Source organism: Liolophura sinensis, chromosome 7 (genome assembly GCF_032854445.1).
Source record: "Liolophura sinensis isolate JHLJ2023 chromosome 7, CUHK_Ljap_v2, whole genome shotgun sequence".
Taxonomy (NCBI): Eukaryota; Metazoa; Mollusca; class Polyplacophora; order Chitonida; family Chitonidae; genus Liolophura; species Liolophura sinensis.
The window spans coordinates 57,172,082-57,194,276 of NC_088301.1; the positions used below are offsets into that span (position 1 = coordinate 57,172,082).

At 38.8% G+C, this 22,195-nt stretch overlaps 2 protein-coding genes across 4 annotated transcripts in view; one reads left to right on the top strand and one right to left on the bottom strand.

Annotated features, from left to right (window-relative positions):
* Positions 1–1,775: 1,775 nt before the first annotated feature.
* LOC135471342 (heme-binding protein 2-like) lies at positions 1,776–7,518 on the bottom strand. Its single transcript, XM_064750541.1, has 4 exons — positions 7,256–7,518; positions 3,888–4,017; positions 3,337–3,514; positions 1,776–2,946 (listed from the first exon to the last, which is right to left on the bottom strand). Exons 1-4 carry the CDS (start codon positions 7,454–7,456, stop codon positions 2,772–2,774), a joined length of 684 nt encoding a protein of 227 aa, XP_064606611.1. The 5' UTR covers positions 7,457–7,518; the 3' UTR covers positions 1,776–2,771.
* Positions 7,519–13,665: 6,147 nt separating this feature from the next.
* LOC135470307 (dynein axonemal heavy chain 3-like) overlaps positions 13,666–22,195 on the top strand; it is a 74,487-nt gene continuing 65,957 nt past the window's right edge. For 2 of the 3 annotated variants that reach the window (XM_064749168.1, XM_064749167.1), the window contains exon 1: positions 13,666–13,968. In XM_064749168.1, the coding sequence (XP_064605238.1) occupies positions 13,954–13,968 (15 nt within the window). In that variant the 5' untranslated portion in view covers positions 13,666–13,953. Of the gene's footprint in view, positions 13,969–18,839; positions 18,924–22,195 lie in introns of those variants that run through there. The other variant, XM_064749166.1, reaches the window with a different exon arrangement.

Consider the following 22,195-nt stretch of genomic DNA (forward strand, 5'->3'; position numbering starts at 1 on the left):
ACAGCTGACCACCGCTCAAATGTCGGACTTTGGAATACCTCACAGGAATCTGGGTTTCATGTAATTCCATGAAATTAAGTGGTGGGAACATTCCGATCCAGAAACCTGCGATCTTACATACGGTTAAACTGTATCACATCTCGTAACTCCACAAATATACGATCCTCCATAGAGGTATTATGATTGGTTGATTTTATGACTGGTCGCAAATTGCCGTTACTCAATCAGTTGATGTCTAGAGTACGTTTATGATTATGTAGCAAAGTACCATAAAACTGACAGTAAGATGGAGCCAGGCGGCACTGCCGTCATTATGTTGAGGACGGCAAAGCCAGATGGGACTGCCGTCATGTTTGAGACAAAGGGGACAGGTGAGACTGCCGCCGTCATGTTGGAGATGACTGAGCCGAGCGGGACTGCCGTCATGTTGGAGACGACAGAGCCAGATGGGATTGCTGTCATCATGTTGGATACGGAGCCAGATGGGATTGCCGTCATCATGTTGGAAACTGGGGCCAGATGGGATTGCCGTCATGTTGGAAACGGAGCCAGGTAGGACTGCCGTCATCATGTTGAGATTGAGGCAGATGGGATTGCCGTCATCATGTTGGAGACGGCGCCAGGCAGGACTGCCGTCATCATGTTGGAAACGGAGCTGGGCAGGACTGCCGTCATCATGTTGGAGACGGAGCCAGGCGGGACTGCCGCCATCATGTTGGAGACGGCGTAGACAGATGGGACTGCAGTCACGATGTTGGAGATGGAGCCAGGCAGGACTGGAGTCATCATGTTGGAAACCAGATGGCACTGCCATCATGTTGGAGACGATGAAGCCAGATGGGACTGCAGTCTTGATAGTTGGAGACGACGGAACCAAGCGGGACTGCCGTCATCATGTTGGATTGGGCGGAACCAGATGGCATTGCCGTCATCATATTGTAGAGGACGGAATCAGATGGCACCGCAGTCTAGATGTTGGAGACGGCGGAGCCAGAAGGGACTGTCGCCATCATGTTGGAGAGGATGGAGCCAGATGGGACTGCAGTCATGATGTTGGAGATGGCGAAGCCAAGCGGGATTGCCGTCATGTTGGAGAGGACGGAACCAGATGGCACTGCAGTCATGATGTTGGAGACAGCGAAGCCAAGCGGAATTTCCGTCATGTTGGAGAGGACGGAACCTGATGGCATTGTCATGTTGGAGAGGACAGAGCCAGATGGCAATGCTGTCATGTTGCAGAGATCATACAGCCTTCACGTAGCCTAAAGACTGACCTCGCATTACGGAGGTTGTGTTTGTTGTTAACCTTCAGTCATCAGGCGCCGATTCCACAAAGACAATTCTGACTTTAGTCAAAATTTGAAATACAATCTTACAGCTTATTTTTGGGCTTTAGAAATTAAAATTTTGTCCACCTCATCAATGTTATCTTAAGACAAACGTGCCCAAATTTCAACTTTCAGTAACGAAAAAAAAGTATCGTTAAGAGAATTTAAATTCTCATTTAAGACAGAAACGGCTTTGAGGAATCGGCCCTTGGTGTAATAGTTAAGTATCTGTACTTGTATCTGGACACCGTCAAACTTATTTTAGAACTATCCCTAAGTATTACTAAAAATCAGAAGTGAATCAACACATTCTTCTGTGTAGTAATTTCATGAGAACTTGGCCTCTCCAACCTCTCAATACTATTTGGCTTACCTACTAACTCCTATACACTCCTAATATATGATCGAAAATAAATATGTAAGAAATTTGCCAAAATATACCAAAAGTCATGGTTTACTTTTATTGTAAGAAAAGAATTTAAATGTACATCTGAGTATTAAATACAATTCATACATTGCGAATCTAAAACATTCCACATAAACATATATGTATATATCACATACCCTTGCTAAATGAGACATATTAAAAAAGTCAATGTTTTTTTATAAAAAATAAAAAAGTTTCCAAAAGATAAAAATAAAAAGAGTCCTCTGTTCCGCAGGTAGTCCAAGCAACATGATTAATGTTTTCTAGACAAAAGATATATCTAACTGCAAACATGACCAGAGAGAGTACATAAATATACTTCAAAGTGATGTAATAGCATTGTTTGTGGAGAAGACATGGGTAGAAATCTATGAAAATTAAAAATCTAACAAAAACGAAAAAACCTTCTAGATAGATGGATATGCAAAACGTAAACTTCGCAAAAAACAAAAAAAAATCCCAAACATTTCTTTTTGCCACAATAAAACTTTTTTCTATCGTATATTTATACTGGTTTCATGGCACAGTCTCAGAGAGCCAGTGGAGATTAAGTTGATGGTATGTTTCCCGTAAAATGTTAAACACACATGACGATAAGATACAATCCACTACTACAGATTTGAGGAACTTGGCCTTATTGTGAGGATACTACATACCTGTACATACAACAATTGTGATAACTGAAGAGATTTAGTTTTGTAACGTGGAAAAGGGCAATTTAATACAGAGATTAATTCATTTCTAATCAACACCAAAGAGTCATAAAACCCATCTGAGTCTACCAGTGGAAAAGGCAGCCCTGCAGAAGATGATCTACAAGTCCATAACAATGACAACAATGTTTCTTTACAACATGTAGGTAACAACAGCCTTCATTTGTTTGCATCCAATTTTTCCAACTATCCATAACCTGTTAATGTCATTACATTTTCACATCAAGCTTGATATTCTTGAGCTTAAAGCATACATTTATGTTACATACTTCTGCTTCTTTTTCAGATTTTCCCACAACTGATTTACTCCTCTGCCAAGAACCAGATTTCGTTGTGTCTGTGTAACAGTTGAAAGGGGCTATCATATCCAGCAGTGAAGTAATAGTCTTTTACATACGCCTTTCCCTCCAGGGCTTTTGCAAGTTTTCCAGCTTCTTCCAACCACTGATTGATTGAACGGATATAACCAGGAAAGGACCTGAAGCATTAAAATATTAATGCATAATATCATGATTAATAATTAATTCGTACATTTATATGTATATGCTATAACACATCTGTTTCCGCAAACAAAACAAAAAACAAGATTTCTCATGGCTTTGTGTACATCCCTTGAAGGGCAACTTGATAAAGAAAAAGAGCAAGAATTAAAACACCTCAATCATTATGTGCAGCAATGGAAGTAACTGAGATCAGGGGAAGATACATATAATCCTCTCATCCAAGCATTGCAAGCATTTTGTGAAAATTTCCATACCCTTAACAGCACATGCACTACTCTCACTAGCCAATAACCAGATACCTGACAACTTTCTGACATAAAACTAGGGTAGATTACACCATATATAGTCTCTTAACTCAACCTTACCTAACATACACAGACATAGTGGAGTTTGAGGTGAGGAATACTGTCTTGTCCAAGGGTTTAGGAGGATTGTGCTCTGATGAGGAGACGAAGAAGGACATGGTGAAGTCATCCTCACAGGCAGGGCCAGGGCCAGGAATGATCTTTGTCAGCACTGGGGCTGTCATAGCTATCTTTTTCTCTGTAATACATAACACATACACAATACATAACAAATTTATACAGTAGTTCAGTACAGATCTAAGTATTTAAATTTTCAATCAAATTAAAGTATTACATTTGAAATAGTTCTGATTAATTAGAAAATTAGTCACTATATATATTCTTTGATAAATTACTTTTCCTTAGACAACAAACTTCCTGGAAAATTTTGTTTTCTCATATTAGATGTACCTCAAAAATTCAAAATGCATATCACATTTAAACATCTCACATGGTCAGAAAGCTGCATTTCCGGGCATCATGTCAAACCACATTTTGAAATCAGGATCTAGTAATAAGGCTAGAATAATGTTTAAATCATGATGATATTCAAGTTAATCAACTTCACTTACTTTCAACATTATTTCCTTGGATGTATTCAAACAGCTTCATGAAGTTGGTATTCTGGGCAGTTTGAAAGTCAACTCCTTTTGTGACATCCGAGACCCATCTTGAGGGATCATACTTGCGTAATTCATAATCCTGTAGACCAAAGTGAAAAATGATATGTATTAAAGCCTTGCCTAGTTGTTCCTTATGAATAAACAACACAGCATTAACAGTAGCCTCTTAATATAAACATTTGTGAATGATAATGAAAAATTAGAAACTATACTCACAACCTCTTCACACTTTTCATTTTCATCATATGAGGTTTAACATTACTTTTGTATTTTATTAAAACTTGTATTGGTATTCAGGTCACTGAAACACCATGCTCAAACAGCTATCTCTGAATGACTCTTAAATCAAAGTAAAAGCAGGACCCTGCTATAGTCACAATGGCTTGAACTTTCCACTGACCTTAATTGGCCAAGTACAGGACAACTTCCTGACTTTAAGGTCCAGCTAATCCAGCCAGGCCTGGATTTGACACCAAAACCCAATAACCATTAAAACTTGAAACTTTAAAAGTATTCCACAGCTAGGGAACAAGCCATGAGTAAGTGAGTTCCATTCCAAACATGAAAAAGCAAACCGTCATCCTGGGCTAATATAAGGCAACCAAAGCAGCCCTTAAGTGATATTGACTGATTGTACTCAACAATGGAAATCTGAAATATACCCAATCTGGTGCTTGGACTGAGCCTATGTAGTCTTATACAATATTACTCTGTTATATAAGTCTAAACTTTATAAATGACTGTCTATATATTTCCATATGACATCTGTTATACTGGTACTCATGAAAGACAGACGTGACCACTTGCGTTCTCCAACTGCATCTGGAGAATGCATGATTAGTCAACCCTTCCCAAGAGTAGCTAAAACTTCTCACAATTTTCTTTACCCTGACTAATGTCCTCTACCTATGTGTAATAAACAAGATCTGTGCGCTCAGAACACAAAAAGTCAGGATAGAGACAAAACATGCAAATTTTTAGCTATTCTTGCACTTTACATCTACATTATCAAGTACATGCTTTGCATGTCCTGTCATAAAACCTGAGGGTTGGGGTTAACAAAAAACTGTGCAATTTTAACTTGAAATAACTAAAAATCATCCAACTAATCTTGCCTTCTTGAGTTCTTGATCCACTGGTTTTGGATAAAGCAAGAATAAGAGAGTCGAGAATGCCAGAAAAGTGATTATCTTCAATGGTTTTAGTTTTTCTTGCATTCTTGAATTCCTGAGCTGCAGGTTATTAAAAGCCGTGTCTCGAGAACACGTGCGGCCACATCCGTTTTCCTTATGTAATTGCACAGGTACAGGCTACTAGAGTAAAGTAGATTATACAGAAGGCACACTATCAACAGTCAATATATATAGTGATTATTTACTTGAAAGGTATGCTATGACATATCGGTACTCAAGAATATTTCATTAAGTTTGTACAACAATGGACAGTATTAAGGAAGTAGAGCCCGGGGAGAAACCTCAACCAATTGCAGGTTGTAGGCAGACCTTCCCACCTAAGATCCAAGTGGAAACCAGCATCAACTGGTTGTGAACTCAGAGTCACTGCATTGGTGAGAGGATTTTAAGCCATTGTGCAAGCTAACCATGTATCTACACATATGTGTATACACACACACATATTACTCCTAATTTTTAGTTTTTGCAAGGAGTGAGAGAGTGATCGAGTATTTAGAGTTTAACGTCAAACTTAACAAATTTTCAGTAATATAACGACGGATTCCTTAGAGTGCATGTAATGTGTCCCCATGTTCCACAACAGTTTTCCACAACTCTTTCATCTAGTGCTACTTCACTGGACGACTTATCGAAGGCAAGTAAACAGCCCCACCCGAGCCATTATACTCATATCTATCAACCAGTGACTGCACTATGCCCTTAACGCAGAACGCAAAATGAGGAAGCTACAACTTCCTCTTTTAAGGTCTTAGTGACTCGACCCAGGTTTGACCCTGGATCTACCCTACTCGCGCGGTAAAGGAGGTGATAAATTACATGGAGTTAAATGGGTGAAATGATGATTTTTGCCAACTGCTTAAAGTGCCACTCTGGTCAGAATACAACTTGCATGGATATATTACAAGGATACGAAAGAAATCCGATGGAGTAAGCCTCACACTATGTTTCAATAGGATTTTGATGAATAACACTATTTAACCCACATAACTGAAGATTCCTTGAAAAGCAAAATCTTCCGCAGTGTCCGTAAAATTTTCCTGATGTGATGTGATAATATTCCCTATAGGACAATGAACCAGGCAGATGTGACGCTGAGTAAGGCCTTTATGCTGGGATGACATCAAAAGCATTTGAAAAGGTAATGTCATTTGTGGATATACATCAGCGATTGATGACGCCATGTGTGCGTGGGACATGCCACACCAGGCAAAGTGGAAGGGACAGAAATATTTCCGTATACTCGGATGAAATGTACACTATCAATTTTAATTCAGTGGAATATTTCCACAATTTAGGAAAGCAATTCAGACTATCCCAGTCTCTATCAATTTACCTTGCTTTTAAGACACAGATGTTTTGACACCAAAGTAGCTCTTTAGGTTTAAAGTACTACAGGACATTGGAACATTGACAGCCGAAGGCTATAGATACTTCCTGAATACTTTTCCTGAGAGAATTTCTCACCTAAAAGCTATATTTATTTTCTATGCGAAAATCTTCTCCTGGGCGTGTCTCACCTGGGTTAAATTTGCTTTGTTTTCACCCCAGTCCTCTAGTCACATGACCAAAGAGTGTGCTTATGACTGGCTCAGAGCAACTATGACATCACTGCAAAACTATGAATAGAGCTCACATGGCCTACTCATCAAAAAGTGGGACCGTGCTGTTGAGCTTGTGACTTAGATTTGCAAATAATCGACAATTAAAAAAAGAATAAGCGACATTCGCATTTCGGGATGTGCGCCACTACACTCGCCACAACAATGCAGCCGTGTCTCAAATTAGCACCCGCTGGCGACAGTGGCCTTTGAAATTTCTGCATTTCACAGCCAATAAGACGGCAAGTTTTCAAAGTAACACTTTTACTTGTTCCATTTCAACAACTGTTTTTACTGTAAGTTACTGCGAATGGGGACTCGATTTCCAACATAGAATTTCAATGAAACTGATATTTCATTTAAGCAAGCAACATGCTGTTACCAGGTTAAAACATAGCCTAGGCTGTTGAATGAAAATTAGCACCCAGCGTAATGCGAGATCTTGCGATGTTTCTGTTTAAAAAATGGCGGCCTTCTGAAATGCGAAAGTGACTTATGAAGACAGTGCAACTGCCGAACCACTTACCGCTGTTGATGATTCCACGTTATAACTCGGACAATCTAACTTGTTGCAAAAGTCAGGCTTTTTTGTGGTTCTCCTCGAAGGGACAAATTTGAGGACACTGCCTTCCACAACAATTCCGATGATACACGTTATACCAATAAATGCTTTCATTATGAGATTACCAGTACTCCAACCCTGCGTCGTCCTTCCTTTGCTGCACATGAAAAACTCAAACTTAACCAGTTCTTTTCTGTGCAAAACACACCTGACCAGGTGATTCCTGATGGTTGAATACAGTGCACGAAAACTGCTGACGTCACACCACGACTACAGCAACAAAGTGCAGGACGATTCCATTTTCATTGTGGGTGTGATTGGTGTGTTGTAAACTAGAAATGCATATGGTTAAAATGAAGTGGAATAAAATTTACTCCCTTCGGTGCATGTGCGATCATCTTTGTTCTTTGACATAGTTATTTATTAGTATATTTAACAACCAAGCACATTCTACAAGGGAGTTTTTGTACTGTTATGTAAAAGATGAGCGTCTACCCTCCCCTTTTTTCCAGCCCCCAAATGAGTTATCCTACCCACATGTTTATCCTACCCTCAGCTCACATGTTTAGGGCACGTGGATGTGTTTGACAATTGTGTTGCATAACTATGGGACAAGTTCTAGGTCAGCTGCTGAAACATATTCTGCAGAGAAAGAGAGGGACACACACACACACACATATATATATATCTTGTCCAGCAACCAATTTTAACTCATTTCAACTGTGACTCAGTAAGTTGTTGTTTCCAGGTCAAACCGGCCACGGATCAATAAGAAAAAAAATCTCATCAATTAAGTTTAATTTAATTGAACTAACCGATTAAGGTGACCGATATTCTTTTTTACATACGTAAAATACTCGTTTACTGTATATATACATGGTTAATATTTTTACTTACATGATTACAGTTTTTTGTGTACATATGTTGAAATTATTCGTACATGTGTGCAAATAAAAATCACTTCTTTTTTTCACTACTTGTAGGCCTATATTATATAGGGGATGACATATTATTTCCAACGTGAATAATTTCCCCAACAGTTTTTTTTCAGTCCGTTAACTCTCCTTTGTTTTCTAGCAGACAAAATGAGAAGAAATTGAACCCCAATACCACCGGCCGTCGGGTATTTTCGTTATACATATAGGTACCTGCTTTTTCAAGAATTTAGGCCTACTTCCCTTAACGGTAAGTACCTTTTATTTCAGTACCAAAGCTTATGGGAGTATGAAAAATATTGCGATTTACTTTGTCAGTTTCCCAATGGACAGAAGCAAATGATTCAAAAGTAGTTAACCTTACAAGAAAGTTCACAGGTGAAACTGATTAGTCACAGTTAATCACTGTAATGGCTAAAATCCCATCACACTGATGGTACTTCCAAATGCTAACCGCATTGGATAGCTAAAATTATCCAGACAGGTAATCAGAAACTATTATTTCACATATCACCACCTTGATTTGTAGGTTTAGTCGAAAGAGAAAAAAATAAGTAAATTCACGGACAAAATGCCCCCGCCACCTTTTAAGTTTACCATTTTCCTAATGCATCGATCTGTGCCATCCAAAAAAAAGAAAAAAAAAATTATTTGAATGCCTGATTTTTCGAGTGAGGTGGGACAAAAAGCGGTGGTGTTCTATTCCTTTACCTTTTTGTTTGACCCATGAGCTTTTTCAACACTCTAAGCTGCCTAGACATTCTAATTGGATAGACCTAAACGTGATGATCATGTATTTTGTTAAACTCGGCAGGAGTGTATATGTTTTCCGTTCGGAGGCGCTGAAGCTGGCAAATTCTTTGGGTTCCTGTTCTTGGTCGTGAATTGACATGTGTGACCTAATGTTTTGCAGCCGATAGTCACAGACCCGTTGGACCACTGGTCAGTGTGTGGAGGTTAGTACTGCTCGGCACTTCAGCTCCGCCGGGCCCTGCACGGTTTCCTCCCATTCACTATAATGCTGGCCGCTGTAGGTCTAAGTGAGATATTCTTGAGTATAGAGTAAAACACCAATCAAATAAAAAAAAATCAATCGGCACGTCAGTGCATCAGTTGACCCACATCCGTGCAACTACTACTTTATAATCCTGCAATTGCATTGCACAATAACCAGACCTGTTTTAAACCCATGGATTCCTGTTTATTATATTATCGTTTTTGAATCACTACAAATATGATAGGAGAAAAGAAATGAGAAGTTTTAAAAGTTCTGCCTTGAACGAACGAATGGATGAATGCTTGGTGTGTAACGTCATAATTAACAATTTTTCAGTCATATGACGACGAGGAGTCATTAGGTGTGTTTACATATATATTGTTTCTTCTTGTGGCTGGGCGAGTCCATGCCGCCAAAGTGCTGCCAGCACTAAAGTGTCATGACGAAAACACCAGATATGACACCCCACCCAGTCACATTATACTGACACTGGGCGAACCAGTCCTGTTTCCTAGGTATAACGTCTCATTACTGAGGTAGCACCAAGTACTATTTTAAAAGTCTTTGTTATGATCTGACCCGGGTTTAGAAACTGCTGTTCTAGTGGTTAGTACATGAGTACATGAAATAGGTATGTGCGCGTAGAGGTATGACGTGTAATGCATTATATCATGGGACATCTGAGTCTACATCAACGTATATATCAACTGTAAAACTGACATCATACATCATTCCTCTCTTCCACGTTATCTTTATGCGCTAAGTGAACGCATGATAACGCGATACGACTGTCTTACCTTGGAATCCACTGTGCATATTTCGGTTTGTTACCCGAAAGTTTGAAAACGTGAACACACATGTATCCTTAGTTAAATTCTTATCAATATTGTGTATGCCCCTTTGGGCTTGTGGTACCAAAGACTTTAAAATGGTGCTTGGTGCTACCTCGCTTGGCGATCAGCACTGAGAGGTTCTAGCATTGAAGTGTGGGTGGTTGGCCTGGTGTCAGTATAATGTGACTGGGTGGGGTGTCATGTGTGGTGTCTTCGACATGATACTTCAATGGCGGCGGCACTTTGGCGGCATGAACTTGCCTTGCCACCAGAAGACAAATATATCTACACACATATAATGACTCCTTGTCGTCAAATCACTGAAAAAATTGTTAAGTACGACGATAAACTCCAAGGATGCATATTTGGGCTTTTATATAAACAGGACAGATTCACAATGTCTCACCACCACATTATCTGAAAGAATGAGGTGTTGTACGTTCCACTTTAACCTCGTCTGCTTCCGTTTTACCATTGTACCATCTTCCTGCCAGCAAGGTTGATATACGTAGACGATGTTGAACATCGCTAGCTTGATCAAATGAAGATACGTTGTGCAAGCGTCTTATATGGGTGTCACGGCAGCAGACCCACGCACAATTTCGCCCTAGACATGTTTCAAAAGCCATATCCGGGAAAAGAGACATATGGCCATAAAAGAGCGTCACTTTGGTTCTGTGCCATGCACGTATACGCATGTTACTCAATAAGAACATTGGATTGTTCTGTCAGAAAAACTGCTGCAGAAAACATGCTGGTAATATTGACTCAACATGATGTCGGAGAGCATGATCTCCGTACACATCAGTAGTTATGCAGACGTTGGCTGAAGACACGAAGCTGTGACGTGCATGTGGTTGTAACTGATATCTTCCCAAACTACCACATTCCAGTGAATGAGTTACCGGAGTAAACCGATGTTGTCACCCTTGGTCATCCAGTGGCGTCTAATGTATATAGAAGTTAACATAATGCATATTTTTAGCTATTCTGTGGTGCTGTAGGCGGCATGTAACTTGCTACTGTTTATGCATTTACATGAACAGTTTGAATAAAACCCTAACTGAGGTAAACTGACAAGTATATCTATGCGTCAAAACAGGCATTCTCATACCAGACGTCAACGAAGATGGGCGTTCCGGGCCGTATTTCACTGGTTACGTGTGACGATTTACCACCTATCTGTCATCGCTGCCCTGGTCTTTCTCTCTGTACGGTACAAAAATGCCCTGTGTTCAGGCTACAAGATAGACTTACCAGACACCATTAATATATTCAAGACAACAAAGGATACTTTGCACAGTGAAAATGTGTGCTTTTCACAAAGAGTCGTAAATATGCTCGTGCAAACTTTATGGCTTTGCAACACTCTAGTTTTTTGTTTGAATGGTTAGCATGGATTGCAAACTGTGCATGTATGACATTATTCTGTCATGGTATTTCGGAAAGTGTAGGTTTGTGTTTTTTTTTTTTTTTTTTTTTTTTTTTCGATTTGCGATTCGTTTGCCGCGCAATATAGAAGTAAACTGGAAATGGCCATGTAATTACTGGAGTGGAGAACGTATAATGTTAATTGTTACATTGCCTTTATTGACCACATGCGTCACTTCCGATTTAGAAATCATTGAATCGCTCGATTATATTAAAATTGATTTAAGTGTGAGGTGTTCCTAGGTTCTTTTGTAAAAATAATTGAACGTCAGTAAAATTTAGTTCGTCTTGTCCTTTAAGATCAACAGAAACTCTACATACCAACCAATAAAACGTGTGTCATGTTGGCTCCTAGTTAACAGTTCACAGTCCAAAAGAAGCGAGCCATTATTTACTATAATGAAAGAAAAATGACGCTTACGCCTTTAGTAATGGGCGTAGGGATCGTAACGTAACGTGGCGTTGGGAGCGATTTTGTAGGACTTGTTTAGTTGTGTACCAAGCATGAGATCTCTACACCCATAACTCAAAGTGTAAACGCCAGTTTTCTTTTATTATAGGAAATAAATGACTGATCTCTTTGAATTCAACTGCGAGCAAACTTTCAACTCGTACCAAGCAACTTCTATCAACAGGTATTTTCCGAGAGATCAGCAATCTCTTTAGAGTCGATTTTCACGACTGCTTTTTCTTTTTTTACGTTAAATTGACTAGAGTGAAACCCCCAATCCGATGCACCAATGTGAACATCCTTCTAAAGGAGTATTTAGAAGTAGAAGTATTGCAATGATTTAATTAATATCTATTATACTAAGACTTCGGATGATGTTATCGGCGACAATTTTCAGACATTTATTATGGAAGCCTCGAAGTCTCGTATTTCCAAGCTGATTTAAGACAAATCATCCATTCAAAAGTGGCAAAACAAACACATCATTGCCCGGTAACTTTAGTTTTATAGAGTTTATTCATAAGACTTTGTTCAAAGATTGCCGACAGTATCATTGTATTGCTTTACCGGTTGACGCCCAGAACTATATAATTTGGACTCTTCGCGTATACTGTCCTGAGCTATATATATAGCCATAACACCAAGGATGCGTGAATAATATCAAGGTAAAGGACATCTCATTGGAGATGTAAATAGGACGGTAAATCTTAGGCCAGGTTTTAAATTTATGATACCCACATCCGGGCACACTGTTTTCTGCCTTGCTTATTTAAAACCTAACTGTTTTGCTGTTCAGGTCGTCAAGCACAGGGGAGATAATTGAACTATAGTGCAGGTTCTGTCACGTTGTTCACACGTCTATCCCCTGGTGTAAATTCCACAGCTAATAGGCTCGTTGGTTTCTATTACCTGAAAGCGACAAACTCGCTAGTTATTGTAAGTGAATAAAGGTCGATTCTTTATCGATCGATGTCAGTCAGTGTCGAGGACATAAGCCTGCACGCTAATGTTTTAGTACATACGTGCATGTGTAAAGGCTTGAACAGACTTGTGTCTTTGTGTGAGACCATGGAACTTTATGTGTAGACAATCACATACACATAGCTGTTAGCTCTGTGACTCAGAAGCGGCTACCTATATGAGTTACATGGTTTCATCGATACAGGTGTGTGCATATAGGAACCTATGTTCACACCTGTCCAAATAACTCGACTGGTCATTTTAGGTATTCACAAATATTACGCCGCTGTTCCTGAATTATATAGCCTGCACGTACAATTCCAAGGACAACTTAAATTCCACCTACTACTTTCAATACCACGTACAATATTTATCATTATAGGTTTTAAAAGATTGCACGAATACAAAAATATGTCAGAACGAAACTTTTAACGGTACTCTAGATGCAAACTTTGAGGCTCTTGAACATGGACATGAGCAAACAGACCTACAGTTTGAGATCAAGGCTGAGCTCCGTTTTGCGTGTCCGATGGCCCACTTTCGGTCTCAGTGACAGCGGGTAGACGGAAAGCTAAGTATGACAAGTGTCTCCTGTGGTCTCATTGTGTACAGTTGCTATAACAACTTTAGTATCATTCCAATGTCCCTTGTGAAAGGGCGCTAACGGTATAGCCAGTAGTCTAAGGATCAGGCAAAATGCCCCCTCTATAACACGAATCGTGTAAACACTGGCGATTCGGACGGTTGATTACCTGTCGTGTACACCAGCGCGACCAGGTGATCATCCAGGTAGTATATACCCGTGAGATTAACGTACACATACATATCACCTCACACAGACTTTCGCTAAGCCTGTTGCTCGGGCTGATCGGTTCCAGAGCCGTTAATTCACTGTCTGTCCACACTGAAAGACTTCTCATCTTTGTTGTGTAATCGAGGGTCTTCATTTAAACATGCTGAACCCTGGGATATACGACGTACCTGTTGTTTTAAGCGTATCATGAAATGACCATTGGATTATATAGAAGTACTGGACGTATAAACCATCGAGATCAATGTCGACACCTGGGGTGAGTATAATGGTTTTCCGTGGTGGAATCGCATTATCCCGATGGGTAAGAGTATTACCTTAACGTGAAAACAACCGTCTTTCATATTTAGGACTAAAAACAGACAAATTTTGTAATATACCTCCATTGTGAGCTTTAATTGTTGATTGGAAGTATAGTACAAGATACAGCTTTGTATAAGGCTAAATCCATTGTATACATGTAATGTACGTGACAACGAAATGAAGTCAGCATTCAACTGAAGTCAGCGTTCAGATAGCAAAACTGATGACATTTAGATTTCCATTCGCTAAGATTTAATAACAGGGTACTAATGTGTTATATAATATCCAAATATATATAAGCATTGGCTGGACTCGGTTTGTCACCAGATACTGTATCTTTCTTGTTGGTAATTGTTAATATCGCAATTTTTTAAAATAACTTTGATATTATAACACTGATACAGCAATACATACATAACTTTTCCCCCTTTAATATATATCAGCATTCTCTTTTTCATTTGAAGTTGCCATGTCTAATAAGGTGACCAAAGTCCTGTTTCAAAGAATCACGGGCGAAATGTAAATGATAAGCCTGAACACATGTACAGACATATGTACATGGCTGAAACACTGATGTTATAGAGGAGTTATATACAAGGTGGACGCACCTTTGTGTACGTACATTGTAACGGGTGAAGGAGAGGACAGTTCTGCTGATTCACCGTCATAAACAGTATAAGTTTAAGACCGTGAGTTGAGAATATAGATGTTCAAGTGTAACGGCCAAAAACACGACCGGTTGTGGCACCTATGTCGTCATAAACGTTATGCCATTTAAAGTGCCAAACGTCTGCAGGGTATCTCACTTCCATGTTTTATAGCCTTTATACAGGCATTCGCGTTTTAGCATGTAATTATAAACCAGATCTATAAACCTTGAAAATGACTCACTTAAAATACCAATACCTTTTTTACTTCAGCACTCAGGATGCACACAGATTTCAGGTATGCACAAATAAACAACTGTAAAAACAGGAATACGAGACAAAGTATGCTAAATGAGATAATGAAACAAATTACATACAAATAATTTGCTTAATGTCATTAAGATTAAAAACAGTTCTATTATATTAGTAATTTTCTGAACAAAATAGGGTTTATTCGGCTTTTGACATCATCTTACGGTAAATAATGTATCATACAGAGCAAAACTACCCTTAAACTACCGCAAAATACTTTCTCGCTGATTTGGTTGATTGTAATTAGAAATAACTCTGAGAAAGTCATCACATATATACCTAGCTATCCCTTTTAACCAAACGCATACATATGAACTGTTAAAATCGTGTTCCCAGGCAATCACAGAACAGTTTGTGCGCATGCTGTTGCACGGTTGGCTATACGTCTAAAGGTCCAAAAGCTATAGGGATAGGTGTCCAGTCCACGGAAAAGCTAATTAATCCACAGGATTGCTATCCTGGTAAACAGATCATTGATGTGTGGTAGTAAATAATTTAGAATCTTTCAACCAGTCATGGTTATTTTTGCCACTAGCATAACCTATATGCACTATAGGGATGATATTACCCATAAAGCATGTTTATCACGAAATAAATTAAGTTTGTTTTGTATAACAGATTAATTGCGTCGCTAGCAACTGTGAGGATATTTGACATTATGTTTGTCAACATTAGGTAACAATATGTAAGTTCCACACTGAATATGTTGATTGAATTCAGTCATGATATATGTTATATTATATATTTTCCGTGCAATCCGACAACCAATTTCCAACCATTGTTTCGACAAAGCATTCTGTAGGGTAATGGCATAGGCAGCAACCTTCTATATGGTCACAATAATCAACCACTCAAACATCGGGGTGGTTAGCACGCCTTTAAATGATTTGTGCTCGGCTCGGTCTATATAATGCCGTCTGTCACTATACTTAGACCATCCAGAAAGTATACAGTAAGTTATATGCAACATATATACATTGTGTATGAATTCAGTCCGTTCATCAATCAACAAAACTGTAATTCAATGTACTTCTTTTGTTTAACTAACAACCATCGTGTATCATATGATACCTATATAGTTATTTATTTGATTGGTGTTTTACGCCGTACTCAAGATTATCTCACTTATTCGGCGGCGGCCAGCATCATGGTGGGAGAAACCAGGCAGAGCGGGGGAAATCCACGACCATCCGCAGGTTGCTGCAGAGAGGAAGCCGGCATGAGCTGGACTTAAACTCACAGCGACTGCATTGGTGAGAGGCTTCTGGGTTACTACGCTGCGCTAGCGCGCTAACCAACTGAGCCACCTAGATACCTATATATATATATATATATATATATATATATATATATAATATATATATATATATATATATATATATATATATATATATATATATATATATATATGTGTGTGTGTGTGTGTGTGTGTGATTGTGTGAAGATGGTTGTGGCTCATCTTAAATTTCCAATGTTTCTTTCCAACGTTCTGAATAACCCCATACTTCATAGAAATCAAGCGCACAATTATAGTATGCACATATATGTGCCACAGAAAATGCATGCGATTTTCGAGGTAAGATACTAAGCAAAGCACATGCCGGAAAACCGAATTAATCTACCACACAAAGATCCTTTTAATGACGAAATGACAAGAATTTATAAAAGTCCCTCTGTTATACCTCCGGCATAGAGACAACAGCGCGACTGGTCGCAGGTAAGCAGTGAAAATACGGCCTCTTATCAAATTTATTCTAACTATTCATATCAATGTTTCTAAATAGTAGTAAACTGCCAATCCAGCAATCACTATTGCTCAACACTATAACTGTTCATATATCAGTCCGCCAATCAGCTGATGAATTAAAGGGGTAAATAAATTTCTAATACTGGCCCAATGACCAGACTCTGTAACTGTTCGTGTATCAGCCTGTCATCCACTTATGAACCACACCACAGGTTTACTTTTCCGTAATATATTTATTTTATCGTAGTTTAATGCTGCACTAAAAAAATGTTAATAAAAGGTTTGAACCATTTATGTCTATGTGGGGAAGAAATCACAGAGCGCCACAAATCGTATTGGTGAAAGATAAGTGGTGCCCAACAAACATGTAAAACACACGCAAGAACCCTGTCAGTCGCTTAATTCCGGCTACCAAGGCTCTGAAAAGAAGTAGAGAAGTCGTAGAAGTTTCGTGATTGAGAATAAAACTGGTCAGATATCGGTCCACAAGTCAACTGGTGAACCAAACAAATGGTTTGCTGCCCTTTATATGGACTCGATGATCAGACTGTATAACTGGCCAGATATCGAAACGTACATGTTATGCAGAACCGCAATTATCAGTTTCAAGAACTAACCATTTAACAGATTTATGTTACTGGATTTATATAACCCCCTAATAGTGTACCACGGTTGGCAAGACTGGTAAGAAAGCTCGGTTTCTGTTGCATTCTGTTACCACATGTCAGAAAAGAAAGAAGTTTTGTGTTTTCATCAACACACCGAGAAAGGCTCAGTCATAAATAAATCAGGCTGAAAGGCGTATGTACCTTCCCCTGAATAACGAAAAAGAAATTAGTTTGCAATAGACCCTCAACCGCAATGATGGCAACTATAAGCCCATTCCTTACAGAGCTTGTGACTCAGCTGGCACGAGAGAAAGGTGTGTCATCCACTGCCGGTTTGTATATTAGAAGACCAGTTCTGATAATTGCATTTCGAAAAAGATCGGTCTTGGAATGCCAAATTAGAAATCGACAATGGTTGAAGGCAAACACGCACGCCACAGAAATGGCTTGTGATTATTGACCACAAAACGCAGGTGTATAAATTCCACCCTGCGGCTGATTGTGCATGCTTAGTGTCAGTGAGTCCTCTTTATTTCGTGTTGTAGGTTAGGCTTGTGTATATATATTCATGTGTGCATATACATATATAGATCTATAAAATTTCTGCACTATATACCATATAACAAGCTGGTGAACATCCAGGGACTTATTGTGTCAACTAAATGACAATGCGTCATGGTTCTTTGCCCTCAAGCATGTTTGCACGCCAATTTTGATTTCGAACTTCTTTATAACGGGCGTTCTTTAATTTCTCTTATAACCAGTAATAAGGGTAGGCCTACCAGCAGATTTTACTCTCACAACAGATGGCACTAGTGTGAATTAGGACTTGCACGTCACAAGTCCTTTGTTGCGCGAGCCAAACATGCTGCGTTCTGCGGTTTCATGTGTGACATATTTTGTAACTGTGACGCCGCGCCATTGACGTTTTTGGAATGTCCAGCGGAGTGAAATGGCGTAATACGTCTCACTTCGGACTTCTTATGGTATCCCATTATCATGTCTCTGGGTGATGCTATGACGTTGCCAATTACGACTTTGAATTTAACAGTGCATTTTGGTTTATTTCTCACCCTGAAGTTGTTCCAAGGCCTGTCTGTTTGTCACACGTGGACAAAATTTTGATTTCTGTGGCTGAAAAATAAGCTTTAAGATCGTTTTTCAAAATTTCGACTTAAGTCAGGAATGGCTTCATGGAATTGGCCCCTGATCTCGTCACAGTGTGTGTGGTCAGAACACCTAGTCCCATGTGCACACGTTTAGGGCCTCCCTGACAAATTGTCCATTGTTTAATTCGTACTGATTTTTTTTATTCTTTAATTGGGATGCGGCATACATTTTAATCCCGTGAGGTGGCGCTAGTGTGAACATTGCTTGAGCTATTTTAACGTCAAGAATGGACTGCAGCTTGTTTCGAAGTCAGTTTCGAAGTTTTTAGGCCGTGCTCGGTTTCGATTGTAACGTCGAACCGGTAGTGTCTTCAATGTGACGTAATTATGATGAACTGGGAATAGAACATTTGACGTAAATAAAATGACGTCAGTCAAGGTCCTTCTGCAGAGCGTTTGGCAGGCCAAACAAATCTTCGACTAATATGGTCTGTATCCGTAACCTCTTTAACAGTTTCCTCCTGTTTAGTGTTGCATGTATACACTGTACAATGAATCTACGAAGTAACGTGGGGTACAGTTAACTTAAATTGTTCGACCTGTGTTAAGCGCTGAAGCGTTCGGGATCTAGAAAGCAAGGTACCCGTCAAGAGATCATTTGCGGTAAATTTTAACCCGGTCGGCGCGTACGAGGACTCATCTTGTCCGTTGTCAGATCCTGTACTACAGAGTTGACTTGGTTTTTCCAGCTCAAACAACGATCACAAAGAGCGATTTACCCTCAGTATTTGTCTTCTTGGCTTCTTGGTATTTATGATAATTCACAACAGGCATTCCGAGTCAAACAACAACAACAAAAACAGTTTAGGGTGCCCCATTCTAGACTGTTATGATTAAGGGTATCCTGATGTGACATTTGTCAGAAAATGTGCATATCTGTATGTGTCAATATCCGTGTCCATATTTTGCACATCACCACAACCAACCCATCAAAATAATCCTCAGAACACAGAGTATAAAGGTCATATCGAGACTATACACTAATTTATTTAAATCCATTCAAATTATATGGCATTGCCTTCTCAGAGAATGACATGGACAAGGACCAGCAGAACTCTGTAAATTTTAATGATGCAGCCTATGACACAAAACAAGGCTTGTGCATCCCTCAAGGGCAACCTATAGCAATTTTTTTTTTAAATTTTTGACATTAAAAGTACATAGGCCCTATTAATCATCCAAAGTTTACGGTTTATGTCTGTTACATTTCTTCATCTGTTTAATGCTACAAACTTTGATATTTTCCAAAAGCACAGGTTGGGTGTCCTACATTAACACCTGAGCGTTGTTTTATATGATAGTTTATACATGTATATTAGAAATACAAAGAGATATGCATACTTTATAGTCCATGACATTGTCTTTGAACATAATTAGATTAATCTTAATTACTGGTGGTTTCATCATTTATAAAGATTATTTTGGGCCTTTTATTATTGGGCTACGTTTGGTATAAAACAAGATATGGTTGAAAACAGGTTTGCAGAAAATCTGACATCAGGAAACCCTTAACATGTGGGATCACATATTTAACTGCATTAGTTTGAAAGACTATCCACTATGTCTTGTAACTGCCTAAACCTGCATGAGCTGGAGAGAATCTTAAAGATTCTATTTTGCTTATTGGACATATCTGTACAGTCCCGATAAGCTTATATATGATTAAAACTATAGGCAATAGCATTTTAAAAAAGGACTTTAGGTTAACCCAATGAGTACACGAAAAAAGTAAATTTCTTATTATACAGGGTAGACACTGGCAATGTAGTTACCATGGCATCTGCAGAAAAAACCTGATTTACGAGGCATTACTTCCTTATGTATTCACCAGAGATGTAGCTTGGTCATGATATCATATGTGTAGATCTATTTAGTGGACATACAGAAATTGGCATTTTCGTTTTCATGACAACTGTGGAAATGGGCAAATGTGAGGGGCAACAGTTTGTGACTTCTGTATGTAGCTATATACAGTAGCTATAAGGAAATGGGTATCCGATTACTTTGGCATCTGTGTTAAAGGAACAAAGTAAAGACGTGACATATTATTGCTCATTCGTCTTTCTGTCCACCAAAAAAAAAAAAAAAGATGAAGGTATGTATAGAGCAGACATGGATAATATGACCACTCCTGTCATCTCTGATATACATGTATGTAGTTGTAACATTCGTTCTCTTGATACAGACTCAACACAAGTGTCCAGGCTACAAATCTAGTTTTACTGTACAGGGTTAAGGCTACATGCCATTAGACTCATAACAGCACATTTCACAAGTAATGTCTACATAGTGCAAGATTATTGTCCAGCCACACTCTGCCTTAACTACTTCTTATTTACCATTTGTTTTCAACCTTTCGTAGTGGTTTAAACATGCAAAAATCTTTAACTGTCAAGTTACTATAGCTATGATACATAGCTCTATTATGGTGACAGGAAGTGACAACATCTTATAGGCTGTAAGTACTTGAATATCCACACAGCAGGGTAACCACTCCATTGCACAGTATGTCATAAAATGACAGTCTTGCTTATAAGATTTAAGTACAACTTGGTTGTGCAGATTAACCTAATAACATATACTGTTCTGCTTGAACATACATTATTTAAGACTATGACCTTGGTAAATGACAAATATACAATAAACTAATATGTAACATATGACTATCTGGTCATAGATATATTATACAGGCAGGCAGACTGTCAGACAGAAAGACATAATAACCATAGCATAGTACCATCTGCCTTACGGTGGGCATATTTGAAAACAGAACTATCTGCACAGCATTGTGATAGTCTGTGAAACCTGATTTCAGTTTCGTTGGAATTCCTAGCAATTCGTAGCAATTCCAGACTGAAAAATTTGTATAAGTATGCATGTATGTGTACTTCAATGTAAAGTTAGATTACAAAATTATGGTATCTGTCAGACAGATGTTGTCAGTGACTTGCTAAAAGAGGTGTGTAAAGGAAATGCCTGGCTTTTGAAGTACAATGTAGTTCTCATGGAAGGTACAATTTGAGTCTTTCCCTTATTGTTACCACCCTTGATGAGAAATATTTGCCACAATAATGCAATGTAAACCCATTATTTCATAAATTGTCCATGTGGCACATGCTTTTGTTCATTGAGAACAAATGACAGTGATGTTATGTCTGAATTGATAAAATCACAGCAAATATGCAGCCCATGGCAGCCCAATAGAAAGATGGCCAGCCTGCCTCTCTGTGACATGTCGGAGATAAATTATTCAGACCGGTCAGGAAGGGTTGTTGTCATGAACTCGGACTGTCAGTTTTATATACTCTGAACTGATTATGAGTTAAAATAGGTTGGAGGCCTTGTTGAATACTGCAAAAGCAATGTACTCTGCAAAAACAAACTTACATGGTTGTACAGTTAACCATTTCATCATCTCATAGTAAGTCTAATCACCCATTACTAAATTTTGTTAGTCGTAGCATATATTTGAACTACATCTATGCGCTGGAACTTACAGTTTGAGCTGGTGTCAGTGGCCATGGTGAAACAGCTAGTGTTGTATCTGGCTGTCCTGTAACTGCACACAATTATAATGCAAACAAAATAAATGTTGGTGATCTATGCCTTCACAAATATTGCTGTATCCACATTCAGTTTCATTGTCCAGATTTTGCTCACAAAATACAGATTGCACATTATAAATCGATTTGGATGCTTT

Bases quoted from the DNA above. Each gene is read 5' to 3' on its own strand.
- LOC135471342 (XM_064750541.1), bottom strand. From the start codon at position 7,456: ATGTGCAGCAAAGGAAGGACGACGCAGGGTTGGAGTACTGGTAATCTC. The intron at 3,515-3,887 runs GTAAGTGAAGTT...TATGTATTACAG, and splicing joins CCAAGGAAATAATGTTGAAA to AGAAAAAGATAGCTATGACA. The intron at 2,947-3,336 runs GTAAGGTTGAGT...TTAATGCTTCAG, and splicing joins ACTATGTCTGTGTATGTTAG to GTCCTTTCCTGGTTATATCC.